General features: G+C 40.9%; 1 protein-coding gene across 6 annotated transcripts in view; it reads right to left on the minus strand.

Annotated features, from left to right (window-relative positions):
* KLF12 (Kruppel like factor 12) overlaps positions 1-24,773 on the minus strand; it is a 251,878-nt gene that overhangs the window by 171,690 nt on the left and 55,415 nt on the right. For all 6 annotated transcript variants that reach the window (XM_037378167.1, XM_037378161.1, XM_037378163.1 and 3 more), the window contains one exon: positions 10,627-10,690. In XM_037378167.1, the coding sequence (XP_037234064.1) occupies positions 10,627-10,647 (21 nt within the window). In that variant the 5' untranslated portion in view covers positions 10,648-10,690. The remainder of the gene's footprint in view (positions 1-10,626; positions 10,691-24,773) is intronic.

The raw sequence follows: 24,773 nt of genomic DNA on the forward strand, positions 1-24,773 counted from the left end.
CAGAAACTAAGGACATCATTCACTCTTTTGGAAACCTGCTATGCCCAACAATAAAACTTTTCCTTCAGGCAAAAGTTGTAAGTAGCCTTGATCATAGCAAACTGTTGCTACAGATCAAAGAGTAATGGAACATTTATATTCAGAGTAAAGTAACAGTCAAAACTCTTGCTTGAAGCCAAATACACAGTTGAGAAGCATACGAGTTGGGTGTTGCTATTATCATCTACATTTAACTGTTTATTTTTCCAGCGTTTCTTTGTCTACTTTCCATGCTGAAAGATATCATCAGCTGAGGTAGAAAAAAACCACCCACACCAAAGTGGGTGAACTGGTTTGAGTAAATTAAAGCCTGAAACCTCCTAATGTTAATATTAAAACTTCTTTCCAACATACACCCACTCTGAAGTTATGAAGGTTCTAAAGCTTCTGAAATTATTATTATTACCACTACAGAAATAAATAGCAGGTAAGCTTGGTTTATAAATGCTCTCCACATATTGAAATACATAGCAGTTAGGATAATTACCCAGCCTCTTATGAGCCACTTTTATCAAGCCACAAATTATTAGCAGATAGTATATTTTTACTGCATAAAAGCTGTATTTTCAGAGACATACACATTGCTTGCTGTTCCTGAAAAGCTTTGAAAGTCCTGAGTAAAGACAGTATGATAGTTAAAGGGACCCAGATTATTCAAAAGAAAGATTTGGCTCCTTGTACAAAGATAGCCAAGTTATTATGAACTCTCTGGCTCTCCTTCTGCATATTAAAAAAAAGATTATCCTTGTTTTCTACAGAGATTATTAAGGCCATTCACTTGTTTTACATTCTGCAATAAAATAAACTCCACTGTCATGCTGCCTGGAGCTCCTGTATCTCATCCATTATGTAAATCTCCTAAGAGTAGTTCAGCAAACATCATCTCAGTTCCACTGCACTTAAGACGACCTACACATCTAAGTTAATTTTCATCATCTTAAGACCAAAAGAAACTCCTTACTACTTAATTTGCAACAGAGATTCTCACTGTCATCTCCCTTTATAACCACCAAAGTCCACGCTCATACAGTTTTAAACGAAACTCAGACTTGACTCCAAATGTTTGGGTTTTGGGGGTTGTACCACATCTTCCAAAACCAGGAAAATAAAGCCAAGGAAAACTAATGTTATGAATCTTACTATTTCTAGGACATCTTTTTTGTTGGTTTGTTCAGGTGGGGCTTTGTTCCCCCCTAATACAAATGCTGAAACACTTACACATTGCTTAGAAATTAAGGTGGAACCTCAGTGCATATTTTACCTGTAATATTTGAAAGCCAAGGCTTTTGTTTTCACTTGAGCTATGCCCACATGTCCATTATAGCTGACTGCAGTGATCACAGCTGTAGCATACTGCTATCAAACTGAACAGAAACAAAAACACCCTTAAGTAAATAACAAAGTTCAAAAGAAAGTAACAGCCTCAAAGCAGAAAACTTGCTCTTTCCTGACTCATCATTAAACCTCTGCACAACAAAGACTTAATGAATCACCAGAAGTACACATGAAGCACCATGTGGGAAGCATAAGAGAGGGTCACCATTTTGATTAATACCAGGAGCTTATTTTCTCTTTTAGACACATGTCCTTGGGTATATGAAATACCATATCCAGTGGAATCATTATTCAGGTCTGTTACCAGTGGGTATCAGTATTAAAATAACTGCCTTCTCCTTACATGTTAGCTACTGAATTCTAACAAGTTCTTCTACACCTTCATATGGGAAGTGACAAATTGCCATTGTTGGACATTATTCTCTCCATGGTATGTCAAAAATACTAAAATCCAAATGCATTTATTTCTAGCACTAAATGTTTATTGTCAGATATGTAGGAAGAGGAAAACAGGAAAGCATATGTAGTATTTCAGTTTCTAGTTCCATGTGTCTTAATCAGCACAGCTGTGCAGACCAAGAACCATCAGGTTTTCCCTTCTCATTGAGAAGTAAAGATTAATTCTAAAATGCAGTTATCTGTGCTGCTTCATGATACTGAGAATTAATACCTCCCACAATAGAAGCATCCCTGTTTTCCATGCAAACACTTATACCCTGGTAACTAATGACCAGAAACAGGTCATTATGACACAGGAAGTTGTAGAAAATCCCATAAGTCTCTGGTTTAAACACGTCTCATGGATCATGCCCAACAGAACTGAACAGTATTCAACTTCTTGGAAACCAAAAACCTGAAAGTATGAATTTAAACTTTTTTTTCCCCATTAGGCGCTTTGGAAACTTGTGTCATACTTCTGAAAATACACACATCAAAATGGTCTTGTCAAACAGCTTTGAAATTAAATGCCTTATGCCTCCCTCTCTGGAGTAGTATAAATTTAGTCATTATTAGAATTAGTATAATTGTTCTCTAAGTGCTCTAGGAATAAAAGGTGAATTGAGCTCAGTTACTGCTCTTTCATTCCCACAAGAACGTGCTGCAGCAGAGAAGTCAAGCTGCAAGAGCAGGGATGCTCAGAGATACCTTGAAAACCCAAGGACTGGAGAATGACTCCAGCAAAGTGGAGCCTGGTGTACTCGCCGCGTCTGTACCAGTATGGCTTACAGGCAGAGGAGATGTCTGCTTTTCCAGGGAGGACACAGTAATCCCATGGGAAGAACTGCCCTCTGGAGATACCTACTGCTATCTGCCAACTAGTGGAAGATGGGCGCTTTCAGCAAAATGACTGAAGTTGAAAGGAATGAGGAAAGGAAAGTTGAAAGGAATCAAGGCCTTTAAGACCTAACTCCCTGGACTATGTCCTGTCACTTACAACTAGTCCCTACTGGGATTAGCAAGACTTAAAGATGAACTAAGAAAGCCGGTTTGAAACAGCAACTGCTTTGGAAACACCACTAAACAAAGAGGAACATGGCGTAAGCTCATGGATTCAGAGCTTGAACCTCCCTCAGCCAGCAGAATTATTGCAACAGGATCTTCTCGGTTCAGCTGAAGATACCCACAGCCTGTGTCTTTCAACAGCCCATGAGAAATCAGAAGATGTTAGGTAAGCTTTTGGAGCACACCTCCCAGTTTGGCTTCTTCCAAAAGCCACTTAGCTTGCATAGCCCAAGGCCATGCCACAAGGCCAGCCAAAGCAGGCTGGGCCAGGACAGTTATGGAAGCACTTCCTGAGCTAAGCTAAACTGGCAATACGCTCTGCTCACTTCCCAGCTCTAGTCTGGACTGCTCCAGCCAGCTTCCTCCAAAACCTAGACCGGTCTTGTTACAGCGTGCACAAACCTCTTGACAGTCTGACAGGTCCTACCAAGCCCACTCCCTCAGAGCCCCACACATGGCCTCACACCAGAGCCCACAACATGCAACAGAGACTTTCACGTGATGGAAACACACCACCAACAGGCTTGCATCTATCTCCAACAAAAACAAGCAGCAGCAGGACCACCGCAAAAGTACCGGAGGACACCCAAACACCAAAAGGCAGTAGTAGCATACCTGCAGCAAGAGCAGTATGGAGGGGGCTAACCCTGGCTGGTGGGCATGCAGGACCTGGCATCACTTGCACTGCAGCCACGGTTTGCTCCCTGAAGTGAATGCACTCAGCGAGGCAGATACAGCAGGTCCTGAGGCACAGGATTGGCAGTCCTGAGGTACTAAACGCAGCCGCAGCCAGAACTGAGGAAATGCTCACATCAAAATTTTTTACTTAGATCTTAGGGTTGCTTCCATCATTTTATTTCATATTGTCTACAACATGCATTTTTGGAGACTACAAGAGGTAGCGGCATCCGTTTGTGCTCCTCCTGAGAAGCGAGAGCTCTGCTTGTAGCACATACATCTCCTCTCCCTCCCAGCACTGGAACACCATCAGACCACGCATTTCAAATACCAGAAATGGGAACCAAGAGTGTCTGTGCCTGCCATTATAGAGCAATCTGTCATTTTATGCTCACAGGCTAGTTTTTCCCTATTTCTGTTCTCAGCTCCAACTAAACTTTTCAAGGTGAAGTATTTTGGTTCTCACTCCCAAAATTAATTAAAAAACAAACACAAAAAATACTCACCCACCCCCCAAAATCCCCCAACTTTAAAACCCAAAGCAACAGTTACAGGAGGACATTCATCACAGGAGGAGTTTAACCTCTGCATGACTTTAATTAATAATTTAAAAAAAATGAAAAAAATATGCAATCACACACCAAGCCTTACGATCAACAGCAGTAAGTAATACAAATGATAGATGCCAACAGATTTGCTAATTAGAATTGTAGGGGGATATCTATTAACTTCCAGAAGTAGTTTAACAGGCACCAATAGGTGCTGAAGCAGGCTCTTAAACACAGTTAACCTACAACCACAATTTACTAACCACAGAGTCATCATCACCAGCCATCTCTTCCTGGAGGAGTGATCTAGGCAACACCAGCAAGATTTACTTTTGCTTTACAATGACATTTAGTAATTTTAATACATGAACGGTGAAAAGAACTCTGGTATTTAAAATACTCCACATTTTCATCACATTTTGTCAATTCAATACTAACTGCTCTCCTGTAAGCTGCACTACAATGTGGGCTGCCTTACTCCCCCATGCACCACCTCACATGAAGGTTACTGCCATCCTTTTTTATGCAATTCTCCATTCGTCCCATTTAAAAAAAAATGTTTGATAAATAGGAATTTTATTTAAGAACTGCTGTAAAAAATCAATGCACCTGAAACATTTCACAGCTGCTTCAAGCAGAGCAGAAATCTATGCAGCCACAAGGATGCAAACCCTGCACACTGCTACTGAGCAGCTACTGGGCCAGAGGCACTCCTCCCAATTCTACGCAAAGCCTCTTGGGCAGCTCTGCATCAACTATTTGAAAATACAACCTTATTTATTATATATGAAGATCTCTGTATTTATTGATTTTAAAACAAAGCTTGAGGTTTTTGCAGTAGACCAGGTTTTGACAAGGAGAGTCTAACCCACGCCATGCCTACTTCCATTGTCTTTCTGAAGTGTAAGGGTGCTGAAAAGACCACAGCCATCTTCAACCACTAAACTAACGCTTCTAAAATATATTGTATTTTTGATATATGAAACTTAAAAGCAACAGTTATGATCCTCTCTAGGTGTCTGCCCCCGATCCACACTGGCAGGAATGAAATGCAAGAACAAAACCCTCAAAAATCATAATCCAACCTGATTTAAATATGGTCAGATCAGAAGCCAAGCACTAAATATGATTTGGCCCTCATGCCTATGAACTGATTTTTTGTGTAAATATATGTGTATGTGTGTGTTTTCGATACCTGCCCCAAGACAGCTGCTGAAGAGCACCGTGTAAACACACCAAAATAGTTGGGAAATTAATGGAATGGTGCCAAGACCCAGGACCCATAACTAAGAAATCATTTAGGCTATAAAAGCAACCGCCCAGCAGAAATTAAGAAATAAGTGGCGTAGAACAGATTTTGTACCGCTGTTCATAAGGAAAGGCTAATAGGAACACCAGGGTCTTCCCAAAATCATTCATTAACTTTACAAAGAGAAAGAAGAGGAACAAGATCATATGCAACACAAACATGTCAAGCTGAAGGGGTTTGTTGCAGGCATCTTAAATGTCTTTTTCTCTTTGGAAAAAGCCAGTGTTTAAAATGCCCCCAGCAATTTTTCAGCTATGGGAATCAGTGCCAAGTCCACCTCACCCCACTCCCAGTGGGGCTGAGCCTGCAGTGAGCAACTCCAGGAGCTACACTGCTCACAGTGCACGGGCCTCCAGCAGCCCGTCAGCTGTGCTGGCACCCAGCGGGAGAGGATGGGAGCAAGAGACAGCACAACATGCAGCAGTCGATGCAAGGAACAGAAAAAGAACGAAAATCTCTACAGCTCCTCCCTTTCCTCGATACAAGGTTTGGGGAAAAGTTTTCCTCTCGCTCTACAGTTTGGGCATAAGCTTTACATTTTTCAGTGACAGTAAAGTAAAAGCAGATCTGTCCTATGAATATGCCTGGGCTCCAGAGAACAAACTGCCTGCTATCTATTTACACTGTGAAATATTCATTAACTATCAGCCACCAATTGACTGTTAAGGGACCCATCTTGATAAATGCTAGACAACAGATGAAACCAAAAGAACTTCAGAGTCTCCCTGTCTTGCTGAATAGGGCCATCAGTCATTTTTAAGTGGTTGTTTGTTACATTGTTTTATCCAAGATATTTATAATCATAATGAATTGAGACAAAACATCAAACTACAGCCTCTTTGCTGGAGAGTAATCTAAACTGAAAAGCACATGACAGAAAGGATAGATGGATGGCCAGTGCAAAATAACTCCCTTGAGATTAATACGTTTTATCCTGTTGATATTTCTAGTCATAATTATACTCCAAGAATCCACTGAATGATGTTAGATGTGAGACCACTTAAAAGCAGTCACTTTCTTTCTAGGAAAACTGCATTTGTTTTGTAATAGATACAGAGGGGACAGCTGACAACAAAAAACAAACATATCACCACACTGCTACTAATATTCTGACTATGCAAATAAAAACGTAGAATGTCCTTGAAACACCCTCAAATACATTATAAAAAATAAAATCATTTTTATCATTGCCAGACTTTAAAATTGCAACAAAAGTAAGTAGTGAAAGTCCAATGAGTCCAACCAAACTCCACCCAAAACCAGGGTAGCTCCAAAGCCTGATGAGACAACCCAAGGGGCTTACCCAGCCTGCAGTGGAACACAGGGTTGTTCTTCCCCAGGTGCAGGACTTTTCCCTTTGCTGAATTTGCTGAGGTCTCTGCCAGCCCATTTCTCCAGCCTGCTGAGGTCACCCTTAACAGCAGCCTTGCCCTCACTGCATCAGCTGGGTACCACTGCGCAGCACCATGCGTGCAGCTGGCAGCTCAGAGGACCTGCACCCTGCCATGCCCTGCTCCACACCAGGGTCAGAGGGAGGGAGGCAAGGGCACATCAGAGGCTGGGAGACTGCTGAGATGGGATGAGCTCTGGAGAGCTGATTAAACACCCCTTTGTATCGAGTCCCTCCCTCTAAACAGCTGAGGCAGTTTGCTCTTTGTTTTTTGGTTTGGCTTGGTTGGTTGTTAGGGTTTTTTTGAGATATGACACACAGGTTACATTGGTGAGATAGCAATACTTCTTGGGGCTTATCATGTAGACCTTTTTAGAAAATAAGCAGTCATCTCCTAACACCACTGAATTAAATACAGCTCTGTGCCGTTTTTCATGTTTTGAACATTAAATAGCCTAGAATGGCATTAAGCCTGATCAAATGAACTGCCCAGTAGTATTTCTGCAAGCTGTTCGTGAAACCATAGTGTGAGTGGGAAACTGCACCCAAGACCGCTCATTAAGTACAACCCAGATCTGCCTTTCCAATCTGACCAACTTCTTTTTGCCTTTAATTTCACTCTCTGTTCAGTCCTGTCCACTCATTTTTGGTTTAAAGTCTCGATCTTTATTTTTCCCAGGACTTTTTGAGCTATAGCTCCTCCCTGTCCATTACCCATTTCCTTACCAGCTCCTGCTCTGGTCTCTTATCTCCATACATCCACACTCAATCCCTGTAAACTAAAAAACACAAACTTTGAATGTCAGATTCAAAAGACACCTGAACCTCTGGATTCAGTTGCTGTTATTATGGAAAACATAGGAGCATCGTAAGCTGCCTGCATTCAACATACATGTACGCCATCATGCTTATTTTGCATTCTTCTGGGAAAGATTCATCTGATCTCATTTTATGAGACAAAAGAAATGTTCATATTTTCTTCATTAGTAGCATTCATGCTTAGACATCAGTTGCTTATATAAAACCACATTTACTTATATTATGATATGGTCTGAGGCAGACCAACAAAGACCTAAAATATACCAATAAAACATCCAGATAATGCAACCCAAGCTGTTTATAGCCCCAATGATATACCAACATACTCATGTCAGCAATAGAAAGCTTTCAAAACTTGGTTAGCAAAGCAGCAATAAAGTGAAAGGCTAAGGCAGGGTGCTGGGTGAAATCCAATCTCTTTGTGACTGGAAGCAGAACTTTATCAGCCGATCTTAACAGTGACCACAGAGGAGCCCTCTCCACTTCTATTACTTAATTTTTCTGGAATCAGTTTTCCCAGAAAAGGTATTTTTAGCCTCAGACTTAGAATTCCTCCACATGACCACATTTTTTTCTCATTCAGTGATAGGATTTAATCATGGTACTTTCCTAATATAAAAGATTAACAGCTGGAATCAGAACTCTATGTTTGCAAAGACTGCCAAACAGAAAACATGTAAGGAAATAACTCTATCCCCTTTTATATCAGCACATATTTTGCACAGCTTCCCCACGATTACTGTGGGACATCATCAGAAGAGCATGAAAGAGTGGAACTATGGCTTGACAAGAAATAGGTCACCCCGTTGTCCTGTACTTCTTCCTTCTGCCATCACTCCGTGTCGAACCAGAAAGGCAAAAGCAGAGAGAGGGAACAGAGATACAGAGCTGACAGTGCTGCGTTTCTCACACAGCTACAGCCTTTCCCAAAAACTTGGGAAAAGGCCACAAGTCCAGGAGTCGTCTAAGTTTGCCTGATCTGGAAGGTCTTCCTCCTCTGCAGAGACTCTGGTTATGACAGTCCCCCTCATGGATCTGACAAATCCTTACACTTTTTCTGCCTTGGTGTCACTTCCCAAGCCAAATACCCAAGAAGGTCCTCCAGTCTGGCCCAGTTCCTCCTCAATTCAATGCAAAACATTACCACACTATGGTAGTAATGCTCTGTGCTGTCTTCTGGTTAGCATGAGGAGTCCACCGTAATACAACAATATCCAGAGATAGCATACAGATAAATAATTCTGTCTTCACACCCCCTCACTCTTTCTGCCAGTAAATAGCCTCCCTGAGTTTGTACGTACAGGATTTTATCACTACAGTTGTGGAAGATGCAAGCAAGGTTTGGATAGTTATCAGTTTTTCACTCTGCTATTCATAGCCAGGAGGTCTGAGCAGGGAAGTGTTTGCTCCGCTATGATGTGAGCCCATCCCGAGCTATCAGACATCAGTATAGACAGCAGCTGCTGACACGTCAGCAATCAAACCAAAGAGAAATTCCTCAACACTCTGTGCACTGGTTTTAGCAGGCAACAACTGCCGGTTCGTATCTGGGCATACAGGTCCCTGATCCCATAGAGAAGTGGTGTACATTACTGTAGAGCTATTATACCACTTGCTGTCTCTATTAGGGTTTACATTTGGCTGCTGGAGGCTGGAAATATTTTCTGGGACCTGCCATATAAAAAGCAGATGTTCTATGGATGCTTCTGAACTAAAGATTGTTTGGCTGGCTGTTATTTCAGAAGACTGGATAAAAGACACAGATGATTCCCTCAGGTCTTACGCTGCTTGTGAATCTGGAGATAGCTAGGATCAGCACATCCACTACCTGCTGTGAACACAAAACATACCCAAGAAGGAATGAAAGTAAGCTATCTCATATCCAAGTCAATTGTTTATAAACTGTAAAACTTCCAAACCACCAAAAGATTAATAAACCCAAATTCTGAGATAAGTAAGAATATTTGTCCTCTGAACTACTTTGCTCAAGTTAATATAACTATAGATTTACACTTCTGGTACAAAACTGACCGCGTGCTTTTGAAAAAATTGGGGGTGGGGGGGGTGGGGTGTGTGGGTGTGTGTGTGTGTGCTGGGTTTGTTTTTTTTTATTGTTCCCACCCCTGACTGGAATTCAGGGGTTTGAAGAAAGCTGTCTAGGAAAGAGGTTTTCCACCGTAACATATTGCTCCTCGACTACAGAAGAGCTTCCAGAATGCCTTACTTAACTGAGGTGCTGAGCAGCATCCCGCTGTACCGCACACCCTGCATTTGTCCTTACAATTCATTCGCTCCAGTCCAAACCCACAGGCACAGTCAGCTTTGTTTAAACAGCCTTGGCAGGAACCAGTTAATGTAGCATCCTAGCCAAAGCCTATAACTCACAGTCACCAACAAGTCAGATTGACACATGTCATGGCCTACCGAATTTTATCATCTTACAAAGCATAACAATAAAGTCAGTAAAGCATGGAGGTCCACTAACAGCTGCTTCCTTTTCAACTAGCACAGAAAATGCATGCTGTAAGACAGCCATCTGTCTATGATAAGAAAACAAAGCACCAAGATATTTTCAAAGGTATCATATCCTATTTGACTTCTTAAACCGCATTTGTCAATGTGGAGCCTGAGTACCACTCCACAACGCATCAAACTTCATAGCCAGCAGCTGTAATGGAAGACAACACTTCTCATTCTCCCTTCATCCTTGCACATAAGAATAATGAACACCACTATGCACCAGCCCATTCTAACACCTGGCTTCAAAGGAATTACCTATTTCCTTAACGTACGACAAGGTTTCCCTTTAACGTTCAAGGTTTGGTCAGAAACTGTTGCTTTAAGCTACAGCTGTGTTAAGCTATAGTATTCCCCTGCCTGAAAAACAATACGGTATATGAAGCTCAGATTGGTTATTTCATCTATTATGTTTTGTAACACAATATAAATGTTTAATAATAGCAGTAGTATGTATAATGCATATGGCTGTAAAAATGTCAACCAACTTTTATGGCCTTCCTCTTCATATGAATATTCAGTCATCCATTCGTTCCTAGATCCACTTCAATCCTGAAAAAGAAAAGATAATATAATTTGATTTATTTTTTTTAGAGGTCCATTGATTTTTCAAGTATTACTGTATATGTAAATAAAAACTTAACCCTGGACATCTGTTCCATAGTAAAACAGAGGTCAGAAGGACACTAAGTTTATAAGCACTTTAAATAAAACCGGATAAATATGACAGAAAGTGTATCAGAGAAAGCCTTATGTTTTACCTTAACTAATGAATTTAGTCAACACTCTCAGTGTCTTTAGTTTCTGAGCTGTTACTTGAGGGCACTAAATCCCAACTGCTTTAACTAGTCTTCTGGGCCCATTATGTATCAGTACCCTGTGTTTGTACAGGTAAACTTTCCAGCAGTTACTGAGCATGAATATTCTTTACTGGTATTTCAAAGTGCGCTTCCCAGAAATACTATGTCAGAGCTGGACAACAACGCAATAAAAGCACAAATACATTTATTAGTGAGCTCAGCCAATACTCCAGCCATGGGAAATAACTGTGCAAGACTATTAAAAAATTTGAATATGTATTTCTTGAAAGGTTTCCTATGGGTAAATGATTATTTTAGTTATGTTTCCACGTGAATCTATAAAACAAAAATATATGTAGAGATTTAAATACTACATTATACTTTTGGAAGGCTCCTTCAGGTTTAAGAAAATATAATAATCCAGTAGTCTAACGTTTTAAAGCCTTGGGGAGAAGAAAAAGCTTCAGATGTCTAAAATTTAAACAATAGACAGTACGTCTTAAACCTCTTGCCAGAATATGTGCACGTATCTGGAAGCAAATGCTGCTTGCATATGTCTCTCTTAATAATGGAAATGGTGTGAAGTCAAGAATCTAAATCTGCTGTCAGAGCTGTTATAAGCCATCTGCTTTTATTTTTATATTATTCAAAATATTATTCAAAATAAGGTCATCCTTCAAATAGCAGTGGAGCATCACCTGCCCGTTTTCAAGCCACAACCCAGTATTTCGTTACTGCTGTATATACAACAACATGACTAACAGGTTTCCAGACACCAAGTAAACTTTTACACTGAAAACATGACAAGATGCTCCTTAAGCATGTAAAATGAGTAAATATTCAAACTACTATTATACTGACTAAACATCATGCACTCAATTTTATTTCTAGGACAATATTAACTTAATAGAAAAAACAAGTTCCAAGTAGTCATGTGAATCACAGAAGGTTACAAAATCACCACAAAGACTGCCCTAACTGAATGTAACTGAACACTGTAGGCTTAGAGCTAACTACTGTAGACCATTTGCCTCACCTCCCATGCATCTTGCAGACTCTTTCCTTTTAGTTGTTTAATCTCCCCTTACTATTATTTCAACTGCTTCAAAATTTCCATTTCATGAAGCAGAATAATTTTTTTTTAATTGCACGCTTGAAGAACGATCTTTGAATTTCTCTGTGCTCATGTCCAAAAATGAGAAAACTGGACCAGGTTTTCCATATCCTGGACTTGCATGATGTGGTTATCCAACCTGAACAGGAAATTACTTAGTCATTAAAGATCTTTAAAATTAAATGTAATGTTTCCAAAAGCTTCATGGGGTCTCTATCAGAGAAAGACAGAGTTTGACCTGTAATTGTTGACAGTTCTCCAGGTTCTCTCATCATTGCTCCTCCCTACATGCAGACACATGTGCTCCTGCAATGCAATTTAGTTTCAAGTTACACATGAACTGAAGTTACCATGGCTGTAGTGACAGAACAAGGGTATGTGTTTCAAAGCTGCTAACACAGCACTACCCACCTAGCCACAGACACAGCTGGTTTTGCGTTATTAAATCATGTACAGCAACCTTCTTCATGAAAAAGCTGCTTCATTAGCAATGACAAGTAATTGTGTTTGTTTATTAATTCTCTTCAGGTCTGCACAATTTATCAAGCACTGAACTGCCCACCCTTGCATCACTGGGGTGCTTTCCTCCATGGAAGGACCTTTTGCTTGTCTCTGCCAAGCACAAGCAGGGCACGCCACAAGTTCCACCATCCCGTAACGCTGCTCTACCACGATAACTGTAGTTTGGCGGGTAGGACAGGGGTTATCCCTTAGCACTGACCACCAGGGTGACCAAGAGCATTGTTTTGGTGGCCAATGCACACTTGCTATACATGCCACCCATACCGGCCACAGGTATCTTCACTGCAACTATTTTAGGCTGCTTCTGGGGAGAAGATGAAGAGTAAACTGTTCATCTGTAAACAGTGTTTAAATCATAACTCCACAAATCCATTGCCTGATTTTCCGGAGAGCTGAAAAGTTTCAGCCTCAAAAGAAAACAACTTAAAATGCATATGAAAAACAAAGACTGTCCGTCCCTTACAGATCAAGCGCAGCCATCATGCCACGCGTGTTACCACTGTCAATCCTCCTCTGGACTTTGGTTTTCAGCAGTCTACTGCGAAATCTTAATGTTTCTACTAACAGAAATATGAAAACAAACACGAAAGTCCGAACAGAAGTGCCTTCCATTTGTATCAAGTGGGTTTTATACCACAAGAAAATCTACTCAATGAGACAACTGCACAATATACCTGATTCAAAACCTTTGCATCAAAACGGCTCTTTAGTAATCTTAGAGCAAAGCGTCTAACAAACCACTGGTTTCAACCAAAAGAAAGAAATATACATGGCAAACAGAATTATGTCCACTTCCAGCCAAAGGCTAACCATCACCTTAAAATCATGTTTTCAGACCACAGGAATTTATCAACATTATGAATGCCACCGTCACATCACATTCTTCCTGCTACAGCACGAGAAAACAAACCAGAAAATACAACACCTGGTCCATTTTGAAAACCTATCTTGATCAGAATAAATGCCCCCATAGTCCCTATCTGGGCAGCATGCCCACCCACCAGTGGATCTGAACAAGAATCACAGACTGGAGTAAGGAACATGAAAAGGGTGTCAGAACAATCACACTGAGTATATTTTTAGACAAACAGAGGCCACTATGTGTTGGAAGCTGCCCTGACTCTACAAATAGTATATTTTTGAACATACAAACCCACGTTCATTCATTAAAAAACAAGTTCATACTGGTATCACTTCACATCTCTTTTACATACTGCTAACTTTTAAAGTAAATTCCTATAAATACCGTTACAAATTATTCCTCATGCTATTTACCCCCTTTTCTAATTTAGATAGATATGGCAACATATATCTGGAAAAGACCAAGTCATTCACAAATTTAAGTCATTTGTTGAATCAGGACTTACTAACTTCCCTCTTGAAAGCAAACCCCCGCATTTGGGCATAACTGTGTATCTTCATAACTGTGTTTCTTCATCACCTTCTTGCATCATTTATTTTACTTTAAAAGTATGCACTTTTCCTCTTGAAAGCCCTTACATCTGCACTTACACTCCTGCAATCCCTTTCAAAGGCCCCGAGTCACATCAAACTTCCCCAAAGATGGAGTGCAACTTCTCCCAAACTCACAAAGACCATCCTGAACATCAGGGAAGGCAGGATCACTGAAAGCACAGTTGCAGCAGCATTCAGATGAAGAAACACAGGTTATCCTACAGCACTGAGGTTGGCAACCCTTACATTAACAGTAGCCATATACTTGCCCTTTCTTCCTATGTTTCCGATTCTTGGAGGGAAATTTGTAAACTCCATAAAGCAGACATTCTACAAGAGCTACAGGTAAAACACAGATTAACCACGAGCTACAGATTTGCAACAGTCCTCACCACTTAAAATGTGTGCAGTATTGCACCGAATCAGCATACCCCAAAATCTACCTGAATCTTTCTTCAAGTGCCTCCTTTTCTCGCCTCGGGTCTAGCCCTCGGAATATTTGTAAACTGAATTGAGTAGCACTGTAACTGAAAATAGACAAAACACTTTTCCAGAAAGTTGTCTGTAAAAAAAGTTTTAAAACTTGAAATTCCAACATAAGCCAATGTCCCACCAGCAACCATCTCAAGATGCCAGATGAACCAGGTGATCGAGCTTAAAATGCGTTCAGCTTAGGTTAAGTGCAACTGCTATATATTTTATAGACTTCCCAGGACCAAAGGAGCACTTGCTACCTGCTACTTACTAAACAGCAGTGATCATAAGGTTTATTCTGTCATCAGCTGAAGTTTTTGCTAGTCTTTGGTTGTGATTTCTGTTCAAAAGAGGCAAATGAAGCTACTTGGTTTAAGATGCCAGACCCCCACCAACTTCTCTGTTGCTCCGACACAGTGTCATAACAAAAATACCTTAAGCTGCTCAAAATATTTCTGAAAATCAACCTAATGCTTCAACTCCTGGTTTTCAATGGTATTTTAATAAAAGTAAAGAGAAGCAGGAGGCAGAAAGTGGGATGCTTGTTGCTAGGCAATACCTAGCTCTCCTGAACTCCTACAGACTGAAATATTTATCCAGACTCCCACAAAGAATGACATCTAGCACAGAGAAAGAAGAGATGCATGCACTTACTGAAGTACATTACGATTCAAGGTAAGAAGCAACACCTCTGCCACCAGCTCGAACCCTGGGGTACCTAAGCTGAAGAGGCTGCAGTTTGGGATGAGGGGGGTGATGCAACTCCTCCTGAACATACGCCCTGATTTCAACTGAGCCTTATTGGGGTGATGCCTCCAACATTTTTACACCAAACCAGAACAATCTCAATGTCATTGGGCTCTCGGCAGCACAAGAAAACGCATCCTTCACTCACCTGACTGTATAGCTGTGTTGTTTTTGTGTTGTTTTGGGTTTGTCCCAAAAAATCGCTATACTCCAGTAACCTGTTTCTATAGAAAAAAGCATGCAGCTGGCCACATGTGGATGAATGATTCATTAAGCGAAAACACAACGTTCACACCATGCTCCACCCCCTCCACCCTTTGAAAGGTTTATTCAATGATTAAAACTTTCAAGGAGTGCTTACACAGCCTCTCAGTAGAGGCTTAGAGGAATAAACATTATTCTTTATGGGGCCTTTTATTTGACATTAATGAATTGTTTTGAACTTAACAGCTTCAAGGATAAGTCCCAGACCTTCTGGGACTTAAAAGATGAATTCCAAGAACTCTTTGTTCTCCCTAGAACTTAAGGGTCTGGTTTGACAGGAATAATTATATAAAAATACGCTACAATTCATAATCTGAGAGAATTATTACTCTGGGAAAGATGATTTCTTTCAGTAATAATTTAAAAACCCTGCAACTGTACCAGTGTACAGAAATGAAACTATGTGTGTGTGTGTGCAAACTAATATATTGTAAACATTAAAAAAAAAAGACTTAGTTAAAATCTGGAGAAGTAATGAACAACTCAAATGCCTGGATTTTGGTAATAATCAGTGGTCACTCTAGAATAGTGCAGTAAGTTGCAGGGAGCAGAGGAAAACACAGCAAAACATTACATCCCCCTTAAATCTATATTCTAAAAGTAGTTACCATCTTTGACACTCAGTTGTTTGAACGGATAGCTCTGAAACCTTGATACTCCCTTCACAACTCTAGTTTAAATAGAATGACATTGGTTTTAGTTAGATCTAAATAAAATACAATTTTGATAAACACAGTCACACATCACTTTGGACAGTTTCTCCGACATAAGGAAATGTTCTCGTTACGGTGCACACACTCAGCGCAAGGCCTCTTAGTTCACCACCTTATCCTCACACACAGTTCAAACTCCACATTAGAGTTAAAACTTTATTTACCAGCCTGCGTACAAAGGACTTAAAGGCCCTTTTCTGTTACAAGAGTTACAACTTCATACACAAATATATCTATACCCACACATGTGTATATACAGGTAGGTATATGAATATAAAAACATGCAGAACGTACAGTCACAGATTTTTCATGAACTGATTAAACATTTTTGTAAATAACTGTCTTAATCTGCTGAAAGCATACTTTCTAATATATTACCAAAACCACACAGGATTTTCAGCCAAGCTGCAAAATTTAACTATGCTTCTGAACGCATGAAGAATTGGAATTTAACAGAAAGTGATCTTTCCCTCTTATCTTCAGACTTTCTTCAGCAAAACAGTATATATTACTCTCCAGATAATGACTATCCAAGATTTCTACTCACAAGGGCTTACGAGCATCTGAAAGGAAATACAAAACAGTAACATTTAAAAACAGGTTATTCCTAATTTCAGGTTGGGATCATGTGTGCTGTGTTTCCACATTTTGTTTGCACTTCAGATAAAACAATGTGATCAGGTGTACTAAAAATGAAGTCAGAGTGAAATCCAGAAGGGAGGTGTCCCACAGGAAGACTGCTCATGCTTCAAGTAGGGTAAGAGGGAACAGACCTGCCAGTGGTTCTTCCGTACCATCAACAGTGCAGAAAGGCAGAAAGATCAACTTTTCCAGCACACCTTTCATCAAGAGTCCAGACTATCTACAGAGGCTGCACATAAAAAGACTTAACCGTACAGGTTTCATACTCTTATTTTGCCTGCTATTAAGGATTAGCATTACCAAATGTGATCGTCCCCTCTCCCTCTCCTGATTTAATACCATTACTGAAACTAGGCTTATGCTCAGAATTATTTTAATATATAAAAATATGTATTTATAATATATATTATAATAAATATATAAAATATAATACTATATATTAAAAAATATATATGCTCAGAAGAAAACAGAAAAGTCCAGAATTGAGCCAGCTCTACTTGTGGTACAGGCAGGAGTACTTATGCTCTCTTTTCAAAGTTCTAAGATAATTTATATTCTAACCCATTCAAAAATTAAAGAAGGATTTTATTTCCTGTTCAGAGGCTGCTCAATCCCAAAGACCATGAGAATCCTTGCGCTTGTATGCAGTTGTAAATGAAATAGCCAGAGCTTAAAGACAAGGTCACAAGCTTCCTCGGGACGCTCGGTGGAGCATCGATTTCTGCTTTCTGCGTGGACTGTGCATCTGTGTTTCTCGTAGTGGTGGTAACCCCTGATCTAAGGGAGTGTGGCTGAACACCTAGGGCCCCATGCTACAAGCCCAAAGGAACAAGCGTAACTTCAGTGCAGACTTTTGCCAAAATCTGCTCTCTGTTAACCCAGCTATGGTGAGCATCCTGTGATTTGGTAACGGAGCACAAGTACCAGAGATTTAGCCTGCAAGGAAGTCTGAAACAGATTAATTCTGCCTCAGCTGGCAAATACCACCCTTAAGCAGCTCAAAACTTTGTAGAGAGTCTCCTCACAGTTGCCTTCAGAGCGAACACCAGGACAGTAGAAAAATCAAGAATAGGAACAAAAAAAATGTAACTGTTTATATGCAGTAGCTTATATAAACTCTGGCACGTCTTCTCCTTTTACATTGTGCAAGATGCTGAAAGAAGTTAAGAGAACAGCACTAACCACCATCCCACTGCGGATGAAATATCACACAGCTTTCCCCTTACCGCAGTCAGTGTCAAGCGCGCTGTGCCAACTTTCACAGCAAAACCACTTAAGAATAAGCAAAACCAGAATAAGCTGTGCCCACTAAACTTCTTTTAAAAGAGGGAACAAAATCGTTCCCACAAGCAGCAGAGAAAGCTAAACAAGCTGCAAGTTTATGTATCACCAGAAGTGGTTGTAAAATCAGTGCTGTTGCCCCCACAGCTGGCACAGGTAGAAGAGCCAACATCTCATTTTACCAAGCTCTGGCCTGGAGATGGTCACCTCCTCAGGAGTGCCCAGTGAGCTACGTGTGGAAGTCCCACCTCACTGTGTCAAAAAAATAAGTTAGCAAAAATCCATCTGTTCAAACCAACCTATTTCGCTCCTTCAAATCAGAGGTGGCAACAAGCGTGAGACAGCATTGACCTCTCTAGCTAGCAAAGAGAAGACAGGCTTCCACAATTTACCCCAAAGCTGAGAAAAACAAGCAAAGAAAACCAAGAAAATGGTCTTCCAAGTTGTGATACACACCGAAGAAACCCAGCCATCCTCACTCCCTGGCTCAGAGTTATGCTTTTCAAGAAAACAGCATATCTGTGCACATGAAGGTGTTGGGTACATATTCAGGCTTTAAACCAGAGGCACTATGTGACAGCAGTGATGCTAATAATCAGCGTAAGGAGTCTATTTGGCTGGCATCCTGTAAGTGTGGCTGATAAGCATCCACTTTAATAAATACATCTAAAATTGAGCAACTGACCAGAAGCGCTTCCCTTAATATTTTTTAAAGTATTTTCTCCTAGCCTGTCCTTTCTTGGAAGGGCAGAGCAGCATTATTACTAATAATTATCCCTCAACATATTGCAGGAAAAAACTCAGAGAAGGAAAAAACCCCACACCTAAGTATACAACATTCCCATCCGGTATTGACCGGCTCAAAACAGCTCCACTACCAGATTCAGTAGCTACAAATCTTCTAATAGTAATCTGAAATCCGGAGAAGCCACTGAACCATACTCACGCTTTTGATGTCTTTGGGAGTAGAAAGTAAAATTGACCTCCGTACTGGTCCTGGAGAATTTCCATTGGAAACTCTCCATCCCAGCATTTCAAACTTCCCCAAACACTTTAAAGTTCACTACAAGCCATAATTAACTTCAGGAAAAAAGCGCCCATCTTCAGTGATCTACCTGACACATACCCGATCATATTCCACCAGCCTCCCTAGCCCTCATTGTTTCTCTCCTCGTTTTAACAGGCCTCCTATTTTTGACTGGAGGTAAAGTTGCTCTGGTTATTTTCCTGAGCTTGCTTAAATAGAAATATATTTGCTTCTTCCCTATCTGATAGTTTCCCATCAGTTAAGACTTTTTTTGAGGGCCGGGGGGTGCTGGGGAGTAATTAAACATGCTATTTCATTCAGTATTCCAGGAGGGGAATTCATCTGCAAATCTGATTACATATTTAAGTGCAAAACCCAGAAGTAGCCCGATTTCCAAAAGTAATCTAGACTTTCCAGTCTCCTACTGGGATGACTGCAGCAGCCTGCAGGACTCACCACCTGCACGCGGTAAGCCGGTGCCATTTCATTCTGCAGACCAACATGGACAAACAATCCCCTTAACTGTGGCTCAGCAATGACTCACATTCACAGCCCAGAAATTATAACCTGAAGAATTAACTTTTAGTGGGTAAAGTCCTTGCCAGTTGGCGGGCTCATCTCACCTACCTACAGACACCTACACCTGTGCTAGCTGCCCTTCATGGCTCTGTAGCTAAAGGAGAAAAAGAGGCAGCGCAAGGCCTGAGTCACTGCCTTTGCAGTCAGCCCAGCAACTGCTCTTGACCAAGAAGTATTTTTAAAAAAATGGTACTTAGTTGTCTGCAGAGTACTGAAGGGTACTAAAATTTTTAAGAACTTTGGTTTTCTAAACAAGTCTTGGGTTCCTCAGTTTTCCTTTATAACCCTCCAAATTCTAAGACTTTAAAAATCGTCATTTCCAATGAAGCCAGGCAGACTTGGAAAGGCATCTCATTTTTAAAAGAGCTTGGAGAGAAAAAAAGAAGAACAAGTAACTTGAGATAGTTAAATACTACTGTCAAGCACTTTACTTGGCAACACCACCCATAGTAAGCCTCCTGCATACCAAGGTAATACATAGAAGTTAATACAAGTACACTGCTCACCAGTTACATGGACACCACCATAAAAATTATTACAAAATCGGAAACTGAGGATGGTAAGGAAGTTGCACTGCTTTGTTTATTAAACTAGAGAGGAAAGCACTCCAAAGAAACAATCCTACAAAAGCACTACAAAGAAACAAACTACATGAAGAAAACCACAGTTTTAAAGACCAAGGATTTTCACCCTGGAGCTTGGCCAGGCTGGCTAGTCCCATACTCTGTCACGCCAGTGAAATCTATCAATCCCAAATTCACACTTCCACCATTCCAATTACAAGCTAGCAAGTGGACTTGTATTTAGTTATCTTTCAGGGAACAGGGTGCAACAAATAAATTAATAAACAGCATTAATAAATAATTTAATAACAACGAAGACACAAATACTGGAGGAGATTACCACTGAGGAAAACTTTTTTTCCTCCCCTCAATATTCCAGGTGTAACAGAAAAACAACATAGACACGACAGTATCGACATTGTTTTGCATGATGCATGCCTCTGAGTCTATGATGCACGCCTCCGGCAAGACTCAAAGACTCCTACTCAAGAAACCTGAAACTATTCCTGGCCAACCACCATGATCTGTAACCCCTACAAACCCGTCCTGACTCAGAACAACATGAATGACACGAACAACTACACTCACCGCTTCCCTGAGGACCAGGTTCAGCAACCCCTCAACAATCAAAGCTTGTGTTTTTCTACCAGTTCCCTCTGATTACTCTTTTGATTTGCAGGTAACACCTGACACGGCATATGACTTACTCTACTTAACAAAGCAGTTCAACTAACCGGCAGCAGGAGAAACATGCTAGCCGAAGACGCACCTGAGGCTATACCTATCCTCAGTTTAATGCCAGGAATACACCTACCTAGTATTTTGAAGTTATGAGGAAACTCCGAAATTACATTAACTACTGAAAAATATTCCACTGATTTAACTGAATAAGAGATAGCAAACACACTTTTCCTGTTACAATTACGCCGATTTTCAACTGGTTGCCCTTCATCTACCACCAGAGCTCCACAAGTTTTTTCTCCTAGCTGCTCCCTTCAGTTACAGCGGGTCTTCTTTCTGCATTACCCAATGCAGAAAGATTGCCGCTGTCCAGATCTCAAGCCTCAAGTGTCGTCCCGTCTCTCTCAGGTTCACGATTCCTACAGCTACCCTTGAGACACAGCCAACTCCAGACCCTGCTCCCATTGACACTTGACCCAGGCAGGGAAACGCTTCCCCTCTCAACTGCCAGTGTCCCTTTCTGCCTCTCGCACTGCCAGGGCAGGTTCTGGTAGGTGAGTGGGCATTGCAAGGCAGCAGCCCGCCCCAGCTCAAGCATAGCGGTCCCCTGTGCTCGCCCAGACATTTGTGTTGCAATCAGCACCTCCAGCCACAAACTTCAGTGGTGCGGGGCTGTTAACCAGACTACCCCGTTCTCACTCCAGGGAGCAAGCAGTCTCATACCCCACACTGCCTTACCTTTGGTGGCTTCAAAATAGTTTAAAAATACAATCTGAGACAAAAGTGATGAAGAGTTTGTGAACCCAGTGCTCCTCTGTGAACTGTCCCACCTACCTTCACCACTCCTTTTATCACAGCTCTTGCTTCATCCTTCTCCCCGAGCTTCCTTCTTTCGCAGACCAGTCATCCACTGGCACTACTGTAACACCACCACATTCACGGGTTAACCGAGACTGGCTTTATTCCCATTGAAAAGAAATTCTGACTCCATCTGGCTGTTTAATGCACCACTAACTACGAAAGATTTCAAGTTGATGTGGTTTTTTATATACAAAAGATAATTATCTCCTCTATATCCCAAGTTGTGCTCCTGATTATTCACTAGATTCAAAATATGGAGAACGGAATATTTGTTCTTCCGATATCCTGAATTCACTGCTAGTGATACAGGTGGATGGTGCTACCTTCTCCAAGATGCCACCAAAACACAACCTGTCTCACACAATGTTCTTGTATCGAAAAGGTTTTGCTACTGAAGATGAAGCAATTATGAAAGCATCACTACAGAAGCAAACTTCAGTTTTGCTCCAAACCACAACACACAAAGTACTGACAGCCGTCCCGCAGCAAACAGCAAATATCACTGCATGTTGCAATAGTAAGACATTCTGAGAACAGTTTTATTAAAAGCAGAGGTAGCTGCTAGTCTTTGTAATAAACATAAGGAATACTGCAAACAACTAACACTTCCACAAGTGGAAATGTCATCATCGTAATGATAACCCCCACAGAGCTGCATCCTGTTGAGTTACCACAATTAAGATTCTGTTAAAATGCCCATTATAGGTATCTATTTAAATTAACTGTAATTCAGCCTGGTAATATGATACAGGTTATAACTTGCTTATTTTTGTAAGACAATGAAATGAGAATTAGAAAACAAAATAAATGTTAGTCTCTCGGGAGGGAGGGGGAAGGAAATCAAACCAATTTCTAATATACATGGAAGAAAGTAATGTAAGTCAATAAAAATAAGAATCATAACTTTTGGTTACATAGACCAAGTTTTATAGACAATAAAAAGTAAACCACTGAAATTAAAATTCCCAGAAGTGTACACCTACAGTTTAAACTAAAGTGTTACAGCCCTGAAGTTAATACCAGAAAAAAATATGGAAGTGAAAACAATGTCTACATATTGGACCAGGCTCTTCTAGATCCTTCAAGGGTTAGTTTTCCAAAAAAATAAAAAGCAAACAAACAACAAAACACCAGAAAAAAGCCATGAGATCGGTTCGGTGATTCATCCGCCCATCTGATTTCACATCCTGCTGCTCACAGCAGGCACACTCAAATACAAGTGTCAAGCAGTCAGGAAATCTCGACAGTTCCTAATCTTTAGGGTATCAAATATGGTAAGTTATCCTCTTGTATGGAAAAATCTTATGGACCAGGGCCAGTGGTTTAAAGGGCTTTGACACACAGAGGATTAGAATGAGCCAGTACCATTTCAAAATGAAAAAGCAGCGAAGTCTGGCTTCCTAACAAGCAAATTCACTAAAAAGCCAAAAGCTTAACTGGAAACATCTTAACCTGCAGTATGTCAGCAAATACAAAGTATGCTCTTCTAAACACGTACTGAAAGAAATATGTTGTATTTTTTCCCGTGTTTTTCCTACCAGGGTTTGAAAACAGCCCACAAGGCAGCACTATATTGAATGAGCTCAGGAGAAACATATTATCTAAATACAGAAACATATCTGTTCTAATATCCAGGGATGACATTCACAAGCATCTTGTTACTATCCTGTAAATGCCTTCAAAACAGACAAACATCTGCAGGCGGTACCAGGGATGCAAAAGTTTTACAGAAGCTGCTCTTGGAAGTTTCCTGTAGACCAGCATGCCAGTGATGGGGGACAAGAGCGTCTGCTGTGTCTTCCAAGCTTTTTCACACTTTGTAGCCAGTGCTCTCAGACGAGCGCCATTTCTGGGTTCAGGAAAGAAAAGGAGAATAACCTCTCAAGATAAAAGACTGAACAAACAGTCATAACATGCCCTCCCTCCCCCTTAAGGGGGGCAACAAAGAGTAGTAGCCACCATGTTGAGTTCTGTTACAAGGTTGGAGCAGTAGGTGGTAAGAAGGATGGAGCAACACGAACCTCCATACAGGGGATCATAAAAATCTCCTGTAGCACTTGGAATGTAAGACAGGGCCCTGCGCTGGAGAAGGCTTGTGGACCTCAGAAGACCACTGTTGTGCTGTGTCTCCAAGGCTCGGCTTCCTGCCCGAGTCATCCTCTCCCCTCAGCTCCCCCAAACCAGACCAGGACCAAAACACCTCTTCCATAAACATAAGGGGCATTAACGCTAAATTAAACTAAAACTAAGCTTCAAGCAGCCCATCAACATTAGCTTGGGCTTAAGCTACAACCACCCTGGAAGGAAGAACCCAGAAGACCATGGCGTTTCCCAAGCTGTTCCCAAACTGGAAGAATTTAGTGAGGGGGGGTGGCATAGCTGGGAGAGCATCTGTCCTCCACTCCTGTTAGGGGTGCGCCAGATCAAGATCCCCATCACCCAGCCCTCTCCTGCTTTCACTGCTTCATTTTCTCTGTTGCCACCTGAAGAGCCATCAATGGAAAATTCATACAAACTGCAAAAACTAGGATGGAGGAAACCTCAAGAGATCATCTAGTCTCTCCCTAGCAATTCACACCACTGTGATTACCTCAAAAATCATTACATCTTTATTACATCCATTATAGACAAGCTTAGAGAACAGAAGAATCACTGGACCTGCAAGGAAAAACCTGCCTGTAGCACCAAGATTCATCCTGATTTAGTCTGAAGACAAAACATCTGCTTTAACTTAACACCAAGGCCACAAATAGAATAAAAACAGTCAGTGTGCACAGGCTTGGGGTTTGCCAAGAGCTCTGATATTTACTTCAATTGTTCCGACAGACATCTATAAAGTAAACATTTTTCAAGAGAAAATTATGATTAAACCCCCCACAAAATATGACTAATTCCAGTAAAATCTATGCCTT

The sequence above is a fragment of the Falco rusticolus genome, chromosome 2, assembly GCF_015220075.1.
Source record: "Falco rusticolus isolate bFalRus1 chromosome 2, bFalRus1.pri, whole genome shotgun sequence".
In the NCBI taxonomy this organism is placed as follows: Eukaryota; Metazoa; Chordata; class Aves; order Falconiformes; family Falconidae; genus Falco; species Falco rusticolus.